Source organism: Branchiostoma floridae, chromosome 1 (genome assembly GCF_000003815.2).
Source record: "Branchiostoma floridae strain S238N-H82 chromosome 1, Bfl_VNyyK, whole genome shotgun sequence".
NCBI lineage: Eukaryota > Metazoa > Chordata > Leptocardii > Amphioxiformes > Branchiostomatidae > Branchiostoma > Branchiostoma floridae.
This window is the reverse complement of record NC_049979.1, coordinates 8015093-8033589: the sequence shown is the minus strand read 5'-3', so window position 1 is coordinate 8033589 and position 18497 is coordinate 8015093. Positions and strand designations below refer to the sequence as shown.

The 18497-nt window shown below is 43.0% G+C and overlaps 4 protein-coding genes across 5 annotated transcripts in view; 3 read left to right on the top strand and 1 right to left on the bottom strand.

Annotated features, from left to right (window-relative positions):
• LOC118425660 (L-2-hydroxyglutarate dehydrogenase, mitochondrial-like) overlaps nt 1–4224 on the top strand; it is a 7853-nt gene extending 3629 nt beyond the window's left edge. The window contains exons 5-8 of the mRNA XM_035834646.1: nt 164–382; nt 769–926; nt 1821–1952; nt 2445–4224. Coding sequence (XP_035690539.1) covers nt 164–382; nt 769–926; nt 1821–1952; nt 2445–2640 — 705 coding nt within the window. The 3' untranslated portion in view covers nt 2641–4224. The remainder of the gene's footprint in view (nt 1–163; nt 383–768; nt 927–1820; nt 1953–2444) is intronic.
• A 150-nt stretch (nt 4225–4374) lies between these two features.
• On the bottom strand, nt 4375–8297 carry LOC118422267 (juvenile hormone acid O-methyltransferase-like). Its single transcript, XM_035829789.1, has 3 exons — nt 7921–8297; nt 5851–6098; nt 4375–5038 (listed from the first exon to the last, which is right to left on the bottom strand). Exons 1-3 carry the CDS (start codon nt 8064–8066, stop codon nt 4635–4637), a joined length of 798 nt encoding a protein of 265 aa, XP_035685682.1. The 5' UTR covers nt 8067–8297; the 3' UTR covers nt 4375–4634.
• A 4535-nt stretch (nt 8298–12832) lies between these two features.
• Nucleotides 12833–15645, top strand: LOC118418830 (countin-3-like). The gene is made up of 6 exons (XM_035824894.1): nt 12833–13068; nt 13400–13535; nt 13747–13859; nt 14096–14191; nt 14718–14849; nt 15153–15645. Exons 1-6 carry the CDS (start codon nt 12864–12866, stop codon nt 15263–15265), a joined length of 795 nt encoding a protein of 264 aa, XP_035680787.1. The 5' UTR covers nt 12833–12863; the 3' UTR covers nt 15266–15645.
• Nucleotides 15646–16751: 1106 nt separating this feature from the next.
• LOC118418808 (countin-1-like) overlaps nt 16752–18497 on the top strand; it is an 11026-nt gene continuing 9280 nt past the window's right edge. Inside the window, exon 1 of one of the 2 annotated variants that reach the window (XM_035824868.1) lies at nt 16752–16851. In XM_035824868.1, coding sequence (XP_035680761.1) covers nt 16846–16851 — 6 coding nt within the window. In that variant the 5' untranslated portion in view covers nt 16752–16845. The remainder of the gene's footprint in view (nt 16852–18497) is intronic. The other variant, XM_035824885.1, reaches the window with a different exon arrangement.

Sequence of the window (18497 nt, the reverse complement as noted above, 5' to 3'; positions counted from 1 at the left end):
GGCTTGTAAATGATTTCAGAGGGTGACAAATTCTTACTCTCTAAGCAGAGGTTTCATATGAGGGGTTTTGCTTTTTTGTGGTCTTTAATATCATTCTATCGTTTCCCTAGTGGTGACTGCAATTCTTTTCATTTTCTTTCCTGTAGAGGAGCCTGGAGAGTAGCAAATTGTTTTCTTGTTAACGTACTTAAGTGAGTATGTCACTATCATCTCTCAGCAAACAGTCAGTGCGAGGTATGTGCTGTCCTGCGGAGGCCTTTACTCAGACAGACTGGCGGAGAAGTCCGGCTGCAGCAGCGTGCCGAAGATTGTGGGTTTCCGCGGGGACTACCTGCTGCTGAAGCCTGAGAAGTGCCACCTGGTTAAGGGCAACATCTACCCTGTAAGTGTGCCATAGGAGAGTCCCAGTCACAGGATTCAAACACATGATGGGGACCTCAAATGTTTTCCAGGCCAATAACATTGTGAGATGAATGTATTGCTTCCTGACTATAGGTTGTGTTCAAATCCTGTCTATAGGTTGTCTTCATTTTGATTAAGGCTACCTAGGGTATGCTCCCCCACTCTTCTTGCTTGATTTTTACTTGCTTTACTTAATTTATTTGATTGACTGATTGATTGATTGATTGAATTACTTGATTAACATCATCATCCAAGTACCATAATCATAATTTGTTTTCAAAACACTTTTTCTTCTCTCTGTTTGAAATCTTCTTTTCTTTCTGTTTTTTTTTGCTTATCATGACAAATCATTGCAACCCTGCCAAGGTTCCCAACCCTGCCTTCCCCTTCCTGGGTGTCCACTTCACACCGAGGATGGACGGTAGCATGTGGCTCGGGCCAAACGCTGTCCTCGCTTTCAAGAGAGAAGGTTATAAACTGCTGGACTTCAACCTTAAAGATACTGTAGATGCTCTAGGCTTCAAGTAAGTATTAGTGATGACTTTTCTACAGGTAGACCAGACTGAGCTTGGTTGCTTCTTTCTTGGATGCATCTGTCCTAATCTTATGACTTGATATATCTTGACTTTTTGTATGCCTACTCTGAGAAAGGGGAAGTGTTTGTGGTGGTTCTAGGCTTGCATTGTTTGCAGTAACCATCACGAACATTACCCCTTTAACAGCAAAACCCTGCATGACCGTTTCAACTGCTGCTGACATTGTCTACATGTATGTACTTAATTCTCGTACAACCACAAAAATAAATCCAAACAAACATTTCTCCTTGTCCAGTATCATTACAGGTGTCTCAGCTACAGTAACAACTGTTTCTGTCAGCTCAGTATAAACATGTACAAATGCTCCTATATCTCGAAAGTCAATGAAACAAGTAGCAAACTTGGTCTGGTCTAACTGAGTGCATTTCTGGGTGTAAGGATGTGGAACTTTATAAGAGCTCCCTTTCCAGGTGCCTAACCCCCGGTTCCCATGGCTCGGTGTACACTTCACCCCCCGTCTGGATGGAAACGTGTTGCTCGGTCCAAACGCTGTGTTAGTCTTCAAGAGGGAGGGCTACAAGATGCTGGATTTTGATCTGACTGACACGTTAGATGCTGTAGCATTCAAGTATGTTGTGTGAAGACATTAAAGAAGTTTTCTGTAGTTTTGTAGCAGTAGTACACAGCTTGCTTAACTGGCAGATAGATTTTTATTGCAGATTTTGCAAATCATGGTACCAACACACCAGAAGTTTTCCTATACTTTTTTGCACGCATTCCTTATCCCTTTCTTTCACTGGTAATCTTTATTTCTGTGGTGGGGTATTTTGTAGATTATCCTTGCTTCCTGCTGTTAGTGTTATGTGTGCCATTGGTTTTCAGGGGTCTGCGTAAACTGGTGTACAAACACTGGCAGTTTGGCGTGGGGGAGCTTTGGAGAGGATTCAACATGGCAGCTCAGGTCAAGAAGCTGCAGAGATATGTGCCTGAACTCAGGGTGCAGGATGTCACCAGGTCAGCTCTCCTCAACTTTTTATGACATGACTTTTGACATCTAAAACTTGTAAACCAACAGCACTCACTAGTGTAGCATGCATTAGTGAAACTGCCTGTGGACCAAAGAGTTTGAATCCCGGCTGTTGTCAATCACTTAACTTGCATGGTATTGGAAACAGTCGCAGTCCTTTACATTGGAGGTTAAGACGTGGTTCATTGTACCTGTGGAAAAGAGCTAGTGGAATTTCACCCATACAATAAACCTGTAAATATTGTACATAGCATCTGTATTATCTGTCACAACCAGTAGAAAAACAGTGCTTCAGTGAGCTGAATCAGATCAGATCAAGATCACTTTCACATTTACTAGTATTCACTCAGTAAAAATGTGCACTTACCAGACAAGTTGTGAATCTTACCCACCAATCTTAGATATTTCACTCAGTCTATATCAGTATATTTTCTAACCCACTCTAAACCACAGCTCACAGTACTGCATGTATTCCCCAGGGGCCCATCAGGAGTGCGTGCCCAGGCGCTAGATGAGGAGGGGCAGCTGGTGGATGACTTTGTGTTTGACGGCGGAGTCGGAGAGCTGGGCAGTCGGATGTTACACGTCAGGAACGCCCCGTCTCCTGCCGCTACCTCGTCTCTCGCCATCGCTAAAATGATCGCTGATGAGGTCCAGAGCAAGTTTGAACTGTAATACTGTAACAGTAATAACTGCAAGCTTTGATTGACAGGTAACTAAATGAAAGGTGACTACAGGTTTTAGTCATCTGATCATGGTTGGTGGGTGGGTAGGTGACGGAAGTAAAAAACAGTAGAATTTTGTGGAAAAATCCTTTTGTTGCTAATTGTGGATAGGCTGTCAGCCAAAATTCCCTCTACAATTTACCTGATCCACTTAAACTTTCATACTCGGCAAATTCTATGTAAATGTGCAGTTTCTATACTGTAGATATTGAAGACTAAGGCTATTGATATGATGGCAAAGGAACCTACTAGTATCTGACTTCATTTAGAATTGTTGCTTAAATGTGTTTCTCGGAGTTACTCTAAGATTTGTGATTCGTGTCATGACTAATGTATTTGATACTACATGACTAACCTCAGGGAATTTCCTTTGTCTTCCATGTGGTTACAAAAGCGAAAACATGATTGCAGCTGTGTTAACAAGTATTTTACTGATCAGACATATTGCAATACCGGGTAATTGATGTCAAGGAGATGCACAGGACTACCTCAAGGAAAGGTACAAACAGACACATTGTCAAGAACCACCAAATAGTGTAGAATCTGCATAACAGTAAAGATGGCAACAGCAGGCCCTGAGATACGCAGCATTCAACAGCCACAACTGACCTGTTTTATCAATCTGTGCTGATTATAATGTATATTTTGGATATTACCATCTACCAGGGTGATTTGGTGCAATATAGCTGTATAATTGATAAGTTGAACAGAAGATATGTTACATGTAGTGTTATATTGACCACAGTACAAAGTGGGGCGCACAATAAGTATAAGTTGCACTTTACAACACAATTGTGATTTTTAATCTGTCTTGAAAGCACCTAAGTGTGTAAAATACTTTGATTTTGCAGCAAACATTGCAGCGATATAGATATATACTAAGTAGTTCTCATGTGTGGGTGTCAGTGCTAAGTGCTCTGTTAGAAGTGCAGTGCAAGTGTTGATCAGGGAAGCCATGTTTCATTGTGACTCCGGGATCTGCTTATCATTTGTGTGTTGAGTTATATGTAGCATGATACAAGAATTGTGTGAAGAGATTTATCTTTTGCAATATCAATGGTTTTATACATGAAGTGCAGTATATTCAACAAGATGTAAACATTTCTATCTTGATAGTCCTAATTCAGCTGTACATTAAGGCATCTCCAACTTGTCCATGTAAGAGAGATGGGGCCATGTAATGCACACTGATCTTTGAATAGTACAAAAGTCAACTTTCAGGAACAATAACTGATGTTTCAAATCAGGTATAGGGAAATAGTTTAGTAAAAGATCTCCGGGTCAAAAAGTTTGAATCACTGACATGATTCAAACATTTGATCTAGTACCTGTTTATACTGAAAAGAGTTGGGCAATGAAATACTATTTCTGTGATTGTCTAATCTATTTAGTCTGCCATCTATTAGGTTACTTTACAAAGGCGACTTTGCGCTGTATCCAATGATGACGTCATTGTGGTATCAAAACTCAAATACGTTATTTTCATTATCGATAAATATGTACATTCTGTACACCAATAAATGTGTCAAAAGTCCTTACACTTTGATGAAAAACATCCGTGCTGGTTTTGTTCAGAGTATAAATAATGTAGCTTGAGAGTGAAAACTGCGTGTTGGAGCCAGTCAGACTTACCACAGATCATCTCTGTGCACACGAAATCCAGTCATGAAACTCGTTTTGTACCTTTGAGATGAGTCTTTGCTGTGATCGTAGGTCTTAATAACAGTACATGTTAAAGGCAACTTGGCGGTATGGGCTTTGATACATTTGATAAGTATGAATGCGCTTATTATGATAAGCGGTGTGTTGAATCTTCATCATGAGCATCTCGCCAGAAGTCTTCCTTTGAGGAATAGCGATATCTGTAGGTTGCACGAGTTTGTTTTTTTAGGTAGTGTGACTACCTAACGAAACCTAACCGCAGGACACTCGCCCAAAAGACGCCTACAACTTCCGCGCGTGCACCACGATTTGAGGCATCTCCCAAGCAACTCGTCCCTCTTCGTCTTTCTGGTACAACTCACGAGCCATACTGATGGCATCCTCCAGAAAGTCGTCCTGCTTTTCCTCGGGAATGTACTGTAGATGTCCTAGAAGTGGGCGAGAGAAAGCCTTTTCTTTTTCCAAGGAATCGAGCTTGAAGGTGAGAGTGTGAACCTCGCACGTCACCACCTCGAAGCCGCACTCCTCCAGCAGGTGTGACATGCCAGCAACGTCCCCTTTTGGCCACTCGTATAACTGCAGCGCGTAGTCCGTCAGATATTCCCGCCACTTGGGGTGGTGTTTGATGTCACGCGCCACCTTGATCGCTGGGACCCCTGCGAACAAGTTGAAGAGGAGTTCCCCACCTGCATGTGGCAAAAACGGACACATGTCAAACTTACGTGACTAACCTGCGATTGTTTCACTTTATAGCAAATGTTTGATACCAAGAAGTCTGTTTCGCTATCTGGCGACGAAGTTGTTTTTTTTCTTCAGATTTTACATTTCACCGCTACCGCTCTTTTTTTCCTTTGCGGTAAACGGGCACGCGCTTTTTATGCATCCAGACTGTCTACGTGCCAAAACGTGGGCAATCTTTTGGGATCCGTAAGTGGTAAGTACCGCCTCCGTACGAACTCGTAGGGAATCCGACGGATTTGGGAGCACACAGACACGCCGTAGAACTTTACGTGCATGCAAACTTTGTGTGCCATCGGGCTGCGGATTCGCCCCCGTACGTGCCAGCACGGGCGACGCGCCGCCTGAACGTTTTCAGAAATACGTGGCGGACGTGGCCTCCCAAAAAAAAACGTACGGACAAATTGCACGTACGGCGGGTTGTGCCCTTGGCTTAAGGGATCTCCGTTTCAGCACCAAGGACATCGCCCACGGACGCGCCAGCACTTTACTCCGGTCGCGGCTGACCGCTCTCCGGAAGCTGGGAATACGGATCAGTTTCTGTTCCCATCGATCATCAACAAGTATTTCATTGTTTTGTTGAGTCTATGTCTATGTCTATGTTACATTGCTATGGCCCATTGGCGGCAGAGAGCAAATAAAGATCATCATCTTTACACCAGTATTTCCCCAATATCTCATTTCTTAAAAGACAAATTGATTCTTCTGAGATGAGAAAAAGTATAAAAATATCTTTCTACCTACACATCATATTACTCACCTTTCTCCAAACACATGTGAACATTCGCCAGAAACCTTTCCTTGTTCGGTATCCAGTGCACAGTGTGAAAGCTGACGGCCTTTGTAAACTTCCCCCGCCAGTCCTCCCTGATGCCAGACTCGTCCTGGATATCCAGCACGTGGAAAGAGGCTTTCTCCGCCGTGTTGCTGGAGGTGGCAAAGTTGACCATGTCCTTGGAAATGTCCAGCCCCACCACTGTCGCGACCTCCTTCCGATCTGCGATGTGTCTAATGGCATGCAAAATAATTCAATAGAGTACTCTATTCTTAATGTTCTGTCATCATGTCTTGCCGTCTTTTCTTTTTGCAATAAATATAGAATGATAGCGCCATGTTTGTACATCAAATCTCAGACCGTTGTGGTTGATGCAACGCTGCAACAGGACGTTCTAAATTATAAACTATGTTGAACATAACGTATACGCGTTACGGGACTGACGTGACAAACATTATCATCTAGCGATACCTTTATTTTCTTTGGGGAGAACGTTGGTGCCGACGAAGAGCAGTATGGTGGCGTGAAAAAGGTGCTCCGTACGCCACTTTCAAAGTGTCGTTACTGAAATATTCAACCAACTCCGTAAAACACCCAGAGAAAACTCACAACATCAACGTGGCCTCAGCAAGCAAGCCCTTATTTTGTCTTGCACCACAGGACAGGTAGACATCATTATTGTAGATAACATCATAAACATCCCGCCAGGGGCGATCCAAGGTCATGAAAATTCGTGATGCGATGAGAGCTTTAGCTACCATGGAGACACATGCGGAAGGCTTAGTGTTTAACATCGTTATAAAAACTTAATGATCTACAGTTTGTAGAATTTTCTCTGTAAGAGGCTTTTTCCTCTGGCGGCTTGTAACAACGTTAAGGACCATAACTGTATTCCGTTGTCTCTTAGGGATTAGACAAACTGTAATTTCTTAATCGCATCATGCGAGGTTCGATTGTAATGTTTTTAACTGTTGTGACTTGATTGTACCGGACACTTCTGCACGAATACAAATGATTTAATTTATCACTCGCTGAAACATTCCGCCAAATATCACCTAGACTGCACGCCATAGCGAACGCGTCTTTTACCGGGAACCAAAACAGTAGTAATGTTGATCGTTATTGGATTTGCAGTCGCCAGTTATTTCCCACTACTAAACGTATATCACGGCATGATGGAATAACTGATTTCCCACAAGAGTACGGGTGATAAAGCACAGTCTACCATTACGAGCATCAGCCTTGCATAGAGAATGGGACGCCGCAAATCACAATGGAAATCACTTGAAGATGAGCCGGCCCAAATAGAGGCCTCTCTCCCGTAGACCGGATGAATGGAGACAAAGCAGTGAAAGGTCTGCAGGGGAGACCATTCCCCCACTGCACAACATCCATCATACCCGAGAGCTAGCTGACTGCGCGCCTCTCCTGTTATTGCAACATAATTGAATATTTCACTCCTACCTGTACAAGAAAAATATTGCAATGACACTGTTATAGCGAGGATTGAAATTACACCTATTATGATGATGATTTAGAAACATTGCCCAAAACATATTTGCCTCAACTGCCAATCGCAATGATGTGCGTGTGGTTACCTATCCATCTACATTTGAGGGAACTCGACTGGTTTATTGCGATGCTTTGTTCGTGATGCGTTCAGTGCTGATGGCAATAAATCTGTTCCAGTAGGCCTGAGCAACTAACTTACCAGTGCCGAAAAACAGATGCCGTTGATTCGAGAGATGATAGACCCAGCCATTCACCGAGCATACAATAGGCAACCCGTCCTGTCTTTTTAAATTCATTGCTTCCTGGGTTCAAAAATGCCCATCGTCGAGCTCGATAGACAAATGCAAGCCCGAATGAGCTCCAGATTGGAAGCCTTGACCTAAACTAAACATGACGGCCAGACCGTCTCAGATCTTCTGCCTTACCTGATAAGTTTTCACCAGCCTGTCTCACAGAGTGTGCGGCATCAGAAAGTGACAAGACAATCATGGAACTCAGTGACATCTCATGATCCCTCAGTACCTCCCCGGAGATGAATCGTACCTTGCTATCTCCCCTGTTCCACAGCCAACGTCAAGCACGACGTCCCCGTCCCGCCAGGCCAGGTGCTGCCCGAGCAGCAGGAGCGCGTCCCGGTGCTGCATCGAGCGGGCCTTCGTGTACCCACCGCCGGACGAATCCGGATTCATGTCTCCTCTATCTGATATCCCGTATTTTGAGACTGATATGAGATGTTCGTTCTGCCACCGTCTCCTCTCCTCTCCCACCTTGCCCGAGTGCCTTTGATGTACAGTGAGAACGTGCTGCGTGATGTCTTACGTTGGCGGGAAGACCTGGGCAGATCGAATTTTGCACTATTACGTTTCGCGCCTAAATAATGGGTCTGAGCTGGGCTACGCTAGAGGTATCACCCGTCACTATGATGGTACCGTGTCTGGATACTAATATATAATTCAGGTAGATGATATGTCACTGCGCAGTCTCGAGGGCTCTTTGGCAATGGCCCCCGGCGTTTCATTCAAGATTGTTGACCTATTTTTTTCTGAATTATGCGTCAAACGCGGAGGCCGCTGTACACACAGTCCGGCTTACAGGCAAAACCTTAATTGCACACCTTTTGAAAATAACCATCGAACAGCAACGTTTAGATAAAGATATTTCACTGAACTAGATTTTTGAACGACTGTCGCTTTTAATTTGCCATGAGGTTCACAATCCCTTTGGAAGCCATTAAGCGCTGATTACCGGCGCGTTTCAGACAGATTTATCATACTTACCGGATGATTGCAAGCCCTGATCCTGAACCCGTCCCAGGGGACTGCTTCAAGCGGCTCCGAATCACTCGCGGTATATATCACGGGAAATACGTTTGACGTCCCGGACTACCTGTTATAATGTTACCTGACCAGATAAAACAAACAAAAAAATGGATATTTACTTCCGGACGTTTCATGTGACATCCATCACTCTTCTTCAGCGTCACTAGACTGAACTAGCAGAACAATTCAATACAAGTACAGCTAACTAGAATATTGTTTACCTGGATGTCTAACCTTCATAAACGTAACAAAACACTTGGATTTTTCGCCCGTCTTGTTCAGGGTTGGAATATACGCCAGGCATATCACGCATGGGCTGTGGCATCGACGTGACACTGAGTAAAAATTGGCTAGAAGAAAACATAACGATACGTATTATATACAGATAGATGACTTTGATTCTGACGGACGCAGACACTGATTTTGATTTGTACGAAGTGTACGAAGAAGTTTAAATAATCCCTTACTATGCCATAGTGTCTTGCTGTGCATTACCAGTTCGCGCCATGGCATCATCACATGAAGTGTTTCCCGTCCCAATTATATGCTCTTGGTGATTGTCATGTCCATGAGATGGAGGTTCTGTTTTACTGAGCATGATTGTTTGTTTCTTGCATTTCCGTCGGTTTATCTCTAGAACGTCACGCGAGATTGCGATGAAATTTGACGCATGTGTTGGTGTTGTTGACATGACGGTGAGGTTCAATTTGGGGTCTCCTGGTGTTTGACCTTGGCTGGACCTGCTGTTTTGATGCCTTTGGCCATGGCCATGCTGTGGTTTTTATTATTGGCAGTACATAGATTTTGATGTACGTTCGAAGTGGTGTAAGTTTGGGCCACCTAGCACCGTGAACTTGAACTGCAGGGACAGTTTGGTGGCAATCTTCCCCACCAACTTCTAGCTGATTGGTAATTGTACATGTGGGCTATGTTGCTTCTCATACAATTAAAAAAGGGACTTGAAATATTCCATGGAGGTATGAGGTCAGCGAAATCGTAGATGTCTTCATCTTCATGCAGGTGTTGCAGGGGATGATTACGTACTTCATCATCTGCGATCTTCCCGACAAAAGTCGACAAATAAAGCAGGTAAAGCCGGGTTCAAAGCGTATAAGGTTACATTCAGATCCGCATGAGGTCCGTATGGAATTCTTAGCCTCTGTTAGGCTCCATATTTCGTCAGGAAAACAGCAGAAATCGGAGAAATATAGACACACAGCATGCCATAGGAGTTAGCTGTCCAATTTCTATTATTTTTCCAGTGACCCGTGAAGCCTGGTAGAGGCTGAGACTTCCATACGGACCTCATACGGACTTGAATACTCCTTATCACCCTCATGACCACAATAAAAAGTGACATGCATGCGACATAATTTGAGCTTCACCGATGAATAAACAAAGTTCGAACAAACAAAGAAGCCTAGAAATTGACAAATTACTTTTGCAGTTGCAAATTTGGCGTCCATTTATGCCATTTGCCAACTTTGATTTTTTTTTTAATTTAGAAAAAAAATGTAGTTTAAGGCGAGGTATTGGCGCCTGTTTGTGCCAGTTTATTCAAGTCTTCCACAAGCGCGATCTTTTCTGTCAGTATCTGCTTTGATATCAGCAACCTAGTCTTCAGGCAGACGTGTCAGCTGGACAAAAAAAATAGAAGAATTTGGCCAAACAGGGACAAATAAGTCACTATGGGTTTTAAGTCAGTCTTTGCAGTCAGTCTATCCAGCTAGCCGGTCGGTCAGTTCACTCCTAGGCCAATTAACTCCTACTAGACGTTTATTACTAGAGTAGACACTTGTGATATTGTCTTTTACACTGTTTGAATCTATGTTACCTGCAATTAGCCCACGGGCAAGAATTTGCAATAAACTTGATGTCATTTATTCCTAACATGGTAGAGACTATCAGCAACCCCTCCTTGACTCCATGGCCAGACGTCGGGCGTGTTCCTCGTGATGGCCTCGTGACCGTTTGCTAGTCAAACATGATCATATTTTTAAAGAGGTGGCCAATCCACTGGCGTTTGCACAGGCACACCCACCGAGTAACCAATCACGTATCAGCTCAATAATGAAGGTTGACCCTCCAGATGAACGATGTTTTGTTAGCAGATGAGGTGACGCGTGTACTTTGGTCTCAAACGCAGTGGTCAGCCCACCTGCGTATCGACGTGTCAGCAAAACGTAAGGGGGCAACATCGAGATAAGGTGTTATTTATGGCGGTGATCCAACGTTTGCAGAAGGGTAGTAGTGAGGCTATCTTGATTAATTAAAAATACCCTGTCCATTAAAGCAGTGGAGAAATAAAAAGGGACTACACGAAGTTTTTTTTTTTACTAATAGCCACCTCTTACATTTCTAAGAGCCTACAGTTTGCCATCTTATTAGCTTTGCAAAACATGCCTTTTCTAACATATGTAATGCTGATATATCACTAGTCCGCTCCTGTATGAAGCAAATGTGTTTAAAGTGTCCGTCCATAAACTATTCCGACTATGTCACTATCGCTTGGGTCTGCAGTCCTGGCAAGACGAAGAGTCAAAAAGTATCCTATCGTCATGTAATTGCGTCCCTAAGCGGGCTCACATCATTTCTCTAAAAATCATTTTATGACCCTTGCCAGGGTCTCTAATTATACTTACCTGACAACCAATCCGCTGGTCTGTTTGTGTCTGTACATTGAGTAACTACTGTGTAAATATTTGTCAACAATAAAGTGATAAGAAGCGCGCCATATTCACACGCGCAGTGATCGACCTGTCCTTCTGATCGCGCTACCAGACCAACAGGAAAAGATGAAGGTGAGCTGCGCTTAAAAAGGTTATTTTTCTAGGATAACATAGTGCCAATGAGAAAATCTCACTTATTCGGGGATACATTATATATCTATCATCCAGACAGTTCATGTTCCCATAAAGATGTAGAATACGAAGCAGATGGAGATATAATTCAGATTTGTTGCTTGATAGTTAAGATAGAGGTACGTTAGAACACAATACCTTTATTACCTATAGACCCACAGCTGCCCCATGATGATAACTTTAGATGTGTTGCATGTAATCATAACGTTACGTATCCCGCCTTTGGTTAGCGTTTGTAAAACGTTTACCCTGCACCCTTTATATTGCGTTACTTCCCCTTTCCAATGACTAATTGCATTAGGACTCTTTGCATCTGCAGTATTTCCATCCTTGCAAGACCACGACGTCCTCCAACCATACAGACAGAGGTTTCATGATACATTACGTTATTACGCTGTGCAAGCTGGTCGGTCTATCAGTGTTAATCCATCCGCCAACGTTAAATGGGAGATAGCTTTTATTGTATTGCATTGAAGTTCATGAGGGCTTCGTGTCAAGAAGGGGAACATCTTTAGATATATATATATAAAGACATGATCTATACACGTTTCCACAAGCCCCTACATTTATGGTCGATTCACATTACGGGGCGAAGGTTTGTTATTTTTGACACATAATAGGGTCGATTCGGACTTTTGCCCTGATAGCACCACTGAACTGAACTGAACCGAGCACCACCACGTTCTACGCGCGTGTCATGAGTTATGTAATCTTAGACTTGATGACCAGGACTATTCCACCAAGCTGATAGGGATGCCACTGTGACTTCTACATCGAGTCTTTCTCTAACAATCCTCATATCAAACTTATCACTTATCAACCTGTTCCCTGTTCTCAAAGGTCTAACACCCTGCACATGTGCAAGTCTGTATGTGTGCAAGAGTAAGGTCACAGACGCTATTTTGGTCCACTGGTTCCTTAAACTTGACCAGACCTTCCAACAGACTGTTGTTAGGGTTGGGAGATAACTAACAGGTGTCACCGTAATTTCTATCTGACGTCTTCTCTAAAATCAAACCCCTCATATCAAACTTTCATACCATTTTTCAAGGTTTCTAGCTGTTCCCTGCACTCTGAGGTCTAAAACTCTTATAAACATGCGAAAGGGCGGGGTCTAGCATGAACTCTCCAGAGGATGCTGGATGGCCACCGATGGCCAGTGGATGCTGGATGGATACCGCCGTTGGTAGATCATAGGAGTTTTCTTTTACACAACCAGTTATGGTGAGATTAACTGGTTGTGTACAAGAAAACTCCTATATCCTAAGATGGACGATGTTTTTATCTACTTTTCCAGTTCGCCGCCATGGTTCTTGCCGTTCTCCTGGCACATCAGTGCCTGGCTGACCGCCCCCCTCCCCGTCGCCAGGCGCCCCTGGTTCGGACTGGCGGCAGCTGGTCTCTGAGCAGCAGGGCATCCAAGCCTAGCAACGTAAACGACAGGGACAAGTGCAAGTTCTGCGTGGATTTTGCTCATAACGCTATCCAGACGATTGGAGAGGCCATTCTCGGTGAGTACACAGAATAACAGTTAAACTGTGTGCAATTTGTTCTGACTGATAGGTAGGAGTAATCATTAAGGCTTCGGTCACAGAATTGCGCCGGTGCCCGTCAGGGATGTAGCCCCGGTTGACGATGATGTGTGTGAGTGGATCAAACAAATCTGTCAGGATATGCAGTTTGTACTTTTCAGTATAAAATACAAATGAACTACAAGGAAATCTTGGACTGTATTTCAGTGCTTCTTGGAGGTTATGCAAGTACATTAGATGTTGTGGTTTTCTGTATATTGTATATTGCAGTTTTATTTAATAAATCAATTTCTTCTTCTTCTTTTCACAGAGGGTGGGCTAACGCAAGGCTGTGAAAAACTGTGTTCGATCGTTGCCAACAAAACCGGGAGCCAGGCGGTGGGTCTAGCCTGTGACGGGTTGTGTGCCCTCGTCGGCTTTGATGAGTTCGTCCATGCATTTGAAAAGTAAATGCTTTTATCTTGTTCAATATGCCGTTTAAAATATCTACATCCTTCGCAAGAATATCGGTTTACAGACGATTTTAAGCCAAGTTCATGGCCAATCTTCATTGAACTTTCTTACAGCATAATAAGGTTGCTCCTAAATATGAATGGTGTCCTAGTAGTGAGGAATGAAGTAATCCACGACACCGGTATGCTCTTGTTCCATTCGCAGGGCTGACGTGGACCCGATCTACTACTGCGAGTTGCTGAAGCAGTGCCCGATAGTCGACAACGGCGATGCGACAATCACCAAGCTAACCGTCACTCCCAAGTCTGGGCCACAAGGTAATCAAGCCATTCAAAATCTCAATTCTTCAACAAACCCCATCAAAAACTAGCCGGTTACTGTTCATACTTTTCCATTCGAGTATGCCACACAACAGTCAACATTATTACATTCCTCCCTGTAGTTAGTTTATCATGTATGCTCTCTGAAATTCTGAAATTACCCGCTCATTATTGCCGTTTTGGTTGCTTCTGATTTTCTCACATCCATACACTTCTTTTGTTTTGCACGTCAGGAGATTTTCTCATCGACATGGAGTACGAGACGAAGAACGGCACGGGGACAGGCGAGCTGCTGATTTACGTGGACCCTGTGGACGGCCTGCCGTTAGGTAAGATCTGCCATGGGGACGAGACAATACCAGGGTTCTATCCAGTGCCCGTCCTTCTGTCTTTTGATGGAATTTTAGTGCTGGGGACGGAAAAAAAATGGCCATTCTGTCCTCTGTGACGGACAAACTCGCCATATTTAAAAAAATAATTTTGCAAAGATCTCCAGAAATTTAGCACAGATACCATTGAACCAAGCTTAGTCTACTCTACCAGCAAAAGTTGTCTCCAAAATGCAGGAAATAATGTTTCAGAGGGTCTAGATATTAAAATTTTCTCAGACCCCCGCGTATCGTTGCACCTTCTGCGCTCGACAGGATTTCTATTCGAAATAGAATAGACAGGGGACAGAAAAAAATTCAGACTGGCTAGAACACTGGACAATACTAATGGTTGTATATTTGAGGAACCTCATAAATTTCTATTTTCAAAGAGAGCAAGGGAATGTAGAGGTTTGTAAAGTTTCTACGTCGGAGGCTTCACTACGATCACGCAGTTATCTTTATCCGTGCTTGTTCAACACATCAGGTGCGTCCTTCCTGAACGAGCCCCAGGACCCAGGGAAGTACGACGCACAGATCACCCTGCATGCAGTGCCGCAACAAGGCTGCGAGGTCGCATGCGAAAGTTTTGAGCCGGGCGTTTACAACGTCACTATGCGTGAGTTATGTTTAAAACTATGTTTAACTACGGAGCAAAACGTCATATATAGGACAAAAAATGACATATGAAGCAGTGTGAAGCAGTTAGAATTGCCCCGAGGAAGGTGACAGACGGCCACTGAAACGTCCATCACGAAAAGTTAGGTTGTGGGTTGTGTAAAAAGAATCTCTTTATTCAGTAACATACCAAACTGATGAAACTATTCACGTCGAATCACGGAGAGAAGAATGGCCTATGTAGAAGACATATTGCTCTTACCATACAAAGTATTGTAATGAGGATCTTGTCTTTTCCTAACAGATGTCTGCAATGGCCAGTGTATGAGCCATCATCCCCACAGCAAGATTTATGATAAGAAGAAGACTAACTTCACCATCACTGGACCAGCACCAACAGATCCGTCACGGCTGTAAGAAACAAACTCATAAACAACGTTGACCCCCACTTCTCATTCTCAGTTGCCCTGCTTGCCTGGCCACATGAACGATTGTCAAAGTTAAGAAATAAACTTGGCCACCTCGCCTATTGCAATTTATCAAGTATTGAATAGCATTGTCATTTCACCTCATTGAAAAGCCCACCTATGACTTGATTGAAACGACAGCGAACTTGAGTTCGTCATTTGATTAGCGTCTTTTTTGCTTTCGTTGTACTTTTATTTGCTTTCCCTGTGTCTGTAATTGTGAACTTGTTGAAAAACTTTTGGTGTTTACTTTATATCAAGACTGAACGTAAATTTCTTCTATCTTTGAACTTTGAAGATGAATAGATGAATAAAAGCGAATACATCTCCTGTTTGTCTTTTTTTTTAAGTATACTCGTTTCACAAGGCTAATATAACATCAATAGTCTGAATAGTCTGAAGTCCTATTGCAAGCAAATTTGACCGGAGCTGCTGCTAAGCCATTACTGGAGCCAGAGCTCCATAGCCAGAGCTCCATAGTCTCTACCACAGACTCTCGCCTGGTCGAATAGTAATAGGGGACTTAGTAAAGTTATGAGTAAAAGCCTAATAGGAGTAAATTGGCCTAGGGATGAACGGACCGGCCGTCGGATTGCTGGATAGACTGCAAAAGACTGATAACTGAAATCCCATGGCAACTTATTTGTCCCTCTTTAACGAAATTCTTATTTTTTTCATCCAGCTGACGCGGCTCATTGGATACTTCATGTAAATATCCGTCCACCCCGGTGTGTACCGTATGTAATGAAGCAAACGTGCTTACAGTGGTTAACAATACACTATTCAGACTACTAGTATTGCTTGGTGTTTCAGACGGGTGAGAACCCTACATTGCTTGCAATGTGAACGGCCAGAAAGATTGACTGCGTTTCTTCGCAGCACCACAGTCTTTCGCTACTTAAATTTTTATTGCCTTACCCTTATGATGGTCTTGTCAGGGTTTCTGGTCGAATATAAGCCGTCGGACGGACGATCCACTAGTCTGTGTATCTGCACACTAAGTAACTTATGTGTAAATGTATATGTCAACAATAATGTTATAACAACTACAGCATGCTCGCATGCACAGTCCTCGATCGACCAGTAATTCCGATCACGCTAACAAAAGAACAGGACAAGATAAAGTTGAGCTGATGTTTACTTTTCTAGGTTAATCCAGCATTCATGAAAGAATACAAATACCCCACCATAGAGTTTTCACCTTTATTTTATTGCATTCGCCAAGTAAAGCAACAAACGAACGAACAAATACATGGACCACCACGTCTCGGTTCTATGATGGTATTGTTTGCCACTAACAAATTGTTTTTTGACTCTTGTCATGTCTGGGTTCAGATTAATGAGGATCAATAAACTAAGTCACGGGATAAGGCCATGAGACGGCCAATCCACGGGTCTGGGTGTAGGAGTACTGAGTTACTAATGGGTAAATATCTGTCAACAATAACGAGATAAAAAGCGCACCTTGGAACACACGTGGCCTAAATAACGATCTTTTTTCTTAAGACGCCATCGCACCAACAGGACAACATGAAGGTAAGCTGCGCTTATTATAAAGTACGTGTTTCCTGATCTCATCCAGGTAATCCAGTTGAAATCACATAGACTAAAGCTTAGGTACCTCAAAAGGAATATAACCTATCTTCTTGCGATACACGATTTATGTAACGGAAAAATCTCAGTTCCTCTCTTGTGAGATAGGGTAGCCAGTGGGTAACATTATATTTGTTTATTTTAAATTATATGTAACGTTACATGTACATTTGTACATCGTACATTTCGTGCACATTTTGATGCGAAAAGTAGGCAACAAATGAGTCTTAACTGCCTTGTATCACATTATGTTTTGCTTTGTATTTGATCGAATCTTTACCGATGGTAACGCGTTTTCAAGAAACGTTCATTATAAATTTCCATGCCAAAGTAGTCTACCTATGAGGTCAGCATTACCGGGTTAAGACATGATCTATACACATTTCCACATGCGCCTACATTTATGGTCAGTTCATACCACGGGGCGAAGGTACGTTATTGTTAATACGCATAATGAGGTCGAGTCTGACGTTTGCCCTGATACTAGCACCAAAATGTTTTACGCGCGTGTCATGTAATCTTAGACTTGACGACTAGGATTATTCCAACAGACTGGTGGTAGGGGTGCCGCCGTGCCTACTACATCGAGCGTTTCTCTAAATTATATCAAACTTATCATTTATCAACCTGTTCCCTGTTCTATAATGTCTAAAATTCTGCATGCGTGCAAGACTAAGGTCACAGACACCATTTTTGGTCCGCTGGTTCCGTACACCCCCTTCACACGAGAGCAAGAATGGGCCGGAATGCCGTCAGAAAGAAAATTCTTTTCTATTCTTGGCAATTCCTGGCAATTCGTAGTGTATTCCAGAAATTCTCACTGCATTCCAGTCATTTGTGCCCGTTCTTTTGGCTGGCCCGAAAGTTTTTGACATGTTAAAAACTGTCGAGGTGCATCATAAAAAGTGGAGAAATATCGAGAGGCATTCAAAGTGGATTCTGAGCGCATTCTAACTATTCTAACTGCAGCATGACCGCATTCTACGGCATTTTAACATTATTCGACACATTCGTATCTCATTCGATGGAGAACTGAATCGGCAACCTACTTCGAACTGCCAGAATGTGGCCAAAAGAATATCTGGAATGGAGTGGAATTTCTAGAATACACTACGAATTCACATAAATAGACAACAATTTTCATTCTGACTGCATTTGGGCTCATTCCTTCACGTGTGAAGAGGATAAAAGGTCCATTTGGAAATCGCACCCGACTGGCCCCGAATGTGGCACGAATTTTGCAAATACTTCATTCCAGCTGGTTCTGCTTGATTCCTGCTGATTCGGTTTCAGTGTGAAGGCCCTATCAAAGTTGACCAGACCTTCCAACAGACTGTCGTTGTCTTTTCTGATGTCACTGTAATCTTCTACCTGACGCCTTCTCTAAAATCAAACCCTTCATATCAAACTTCCACCTTCTATCAAGGTTTCTAGCCGCTCCCTGCGCTCTGAGGTCTAAAACTCTTATTAACATGCGAAAGGGGTCTAATAATTACAAAACTCTCATAATTCCAGCGGATGTCATAATACTGCCACATGAGAAAACATGAAATTTCAAGTGATTTAAAGAGATGTACCTTCTTCAGGGC

Coding starts and splice junctions, on each gene's coding strand:
- LOC118422267 (XM_035829789.1), bottom strand. CDS start 8,066: ATGAATCCGGATTCGTCCGGCGGTGGGTACACGAAGGCCCGCTCGATG. Junction 6,099..7,920: donor GGAACAGGGGAGATAGCAAG/GTACGATTCATC, acceptor GCATGCCATTAG/ACACATCGCAGATCGGAAGG. Junction 5,039..5,850: donor TCACATGTGTTTGGAGAAAG/GTGAGTAATATG, acceptor TGCCACATGCAG/GTGGGGAACTCCTCTTCAAC.
- LOC118418830 (XM_035824894.1), top strand. CDS start 12,864: ATGGTTCTTGCCGTTCTCCTGGCACATCAGTGCCTGGCTGACCGCCCC. Junction 13,536..13,746: donor TTCGTCCATGCATTTGAAAA/GTAAATGCTTTT, acceptor TTCCATTCGCAG/GGCTGACGTGGACCCGATCT. Junction 14,192..14,717: donor TGTGGACGGCCTGCCGTTAG/GTAAGATCTGCC, acceptor TCAACACATCAG/GTGCGTCCTTCCTGAACGAG.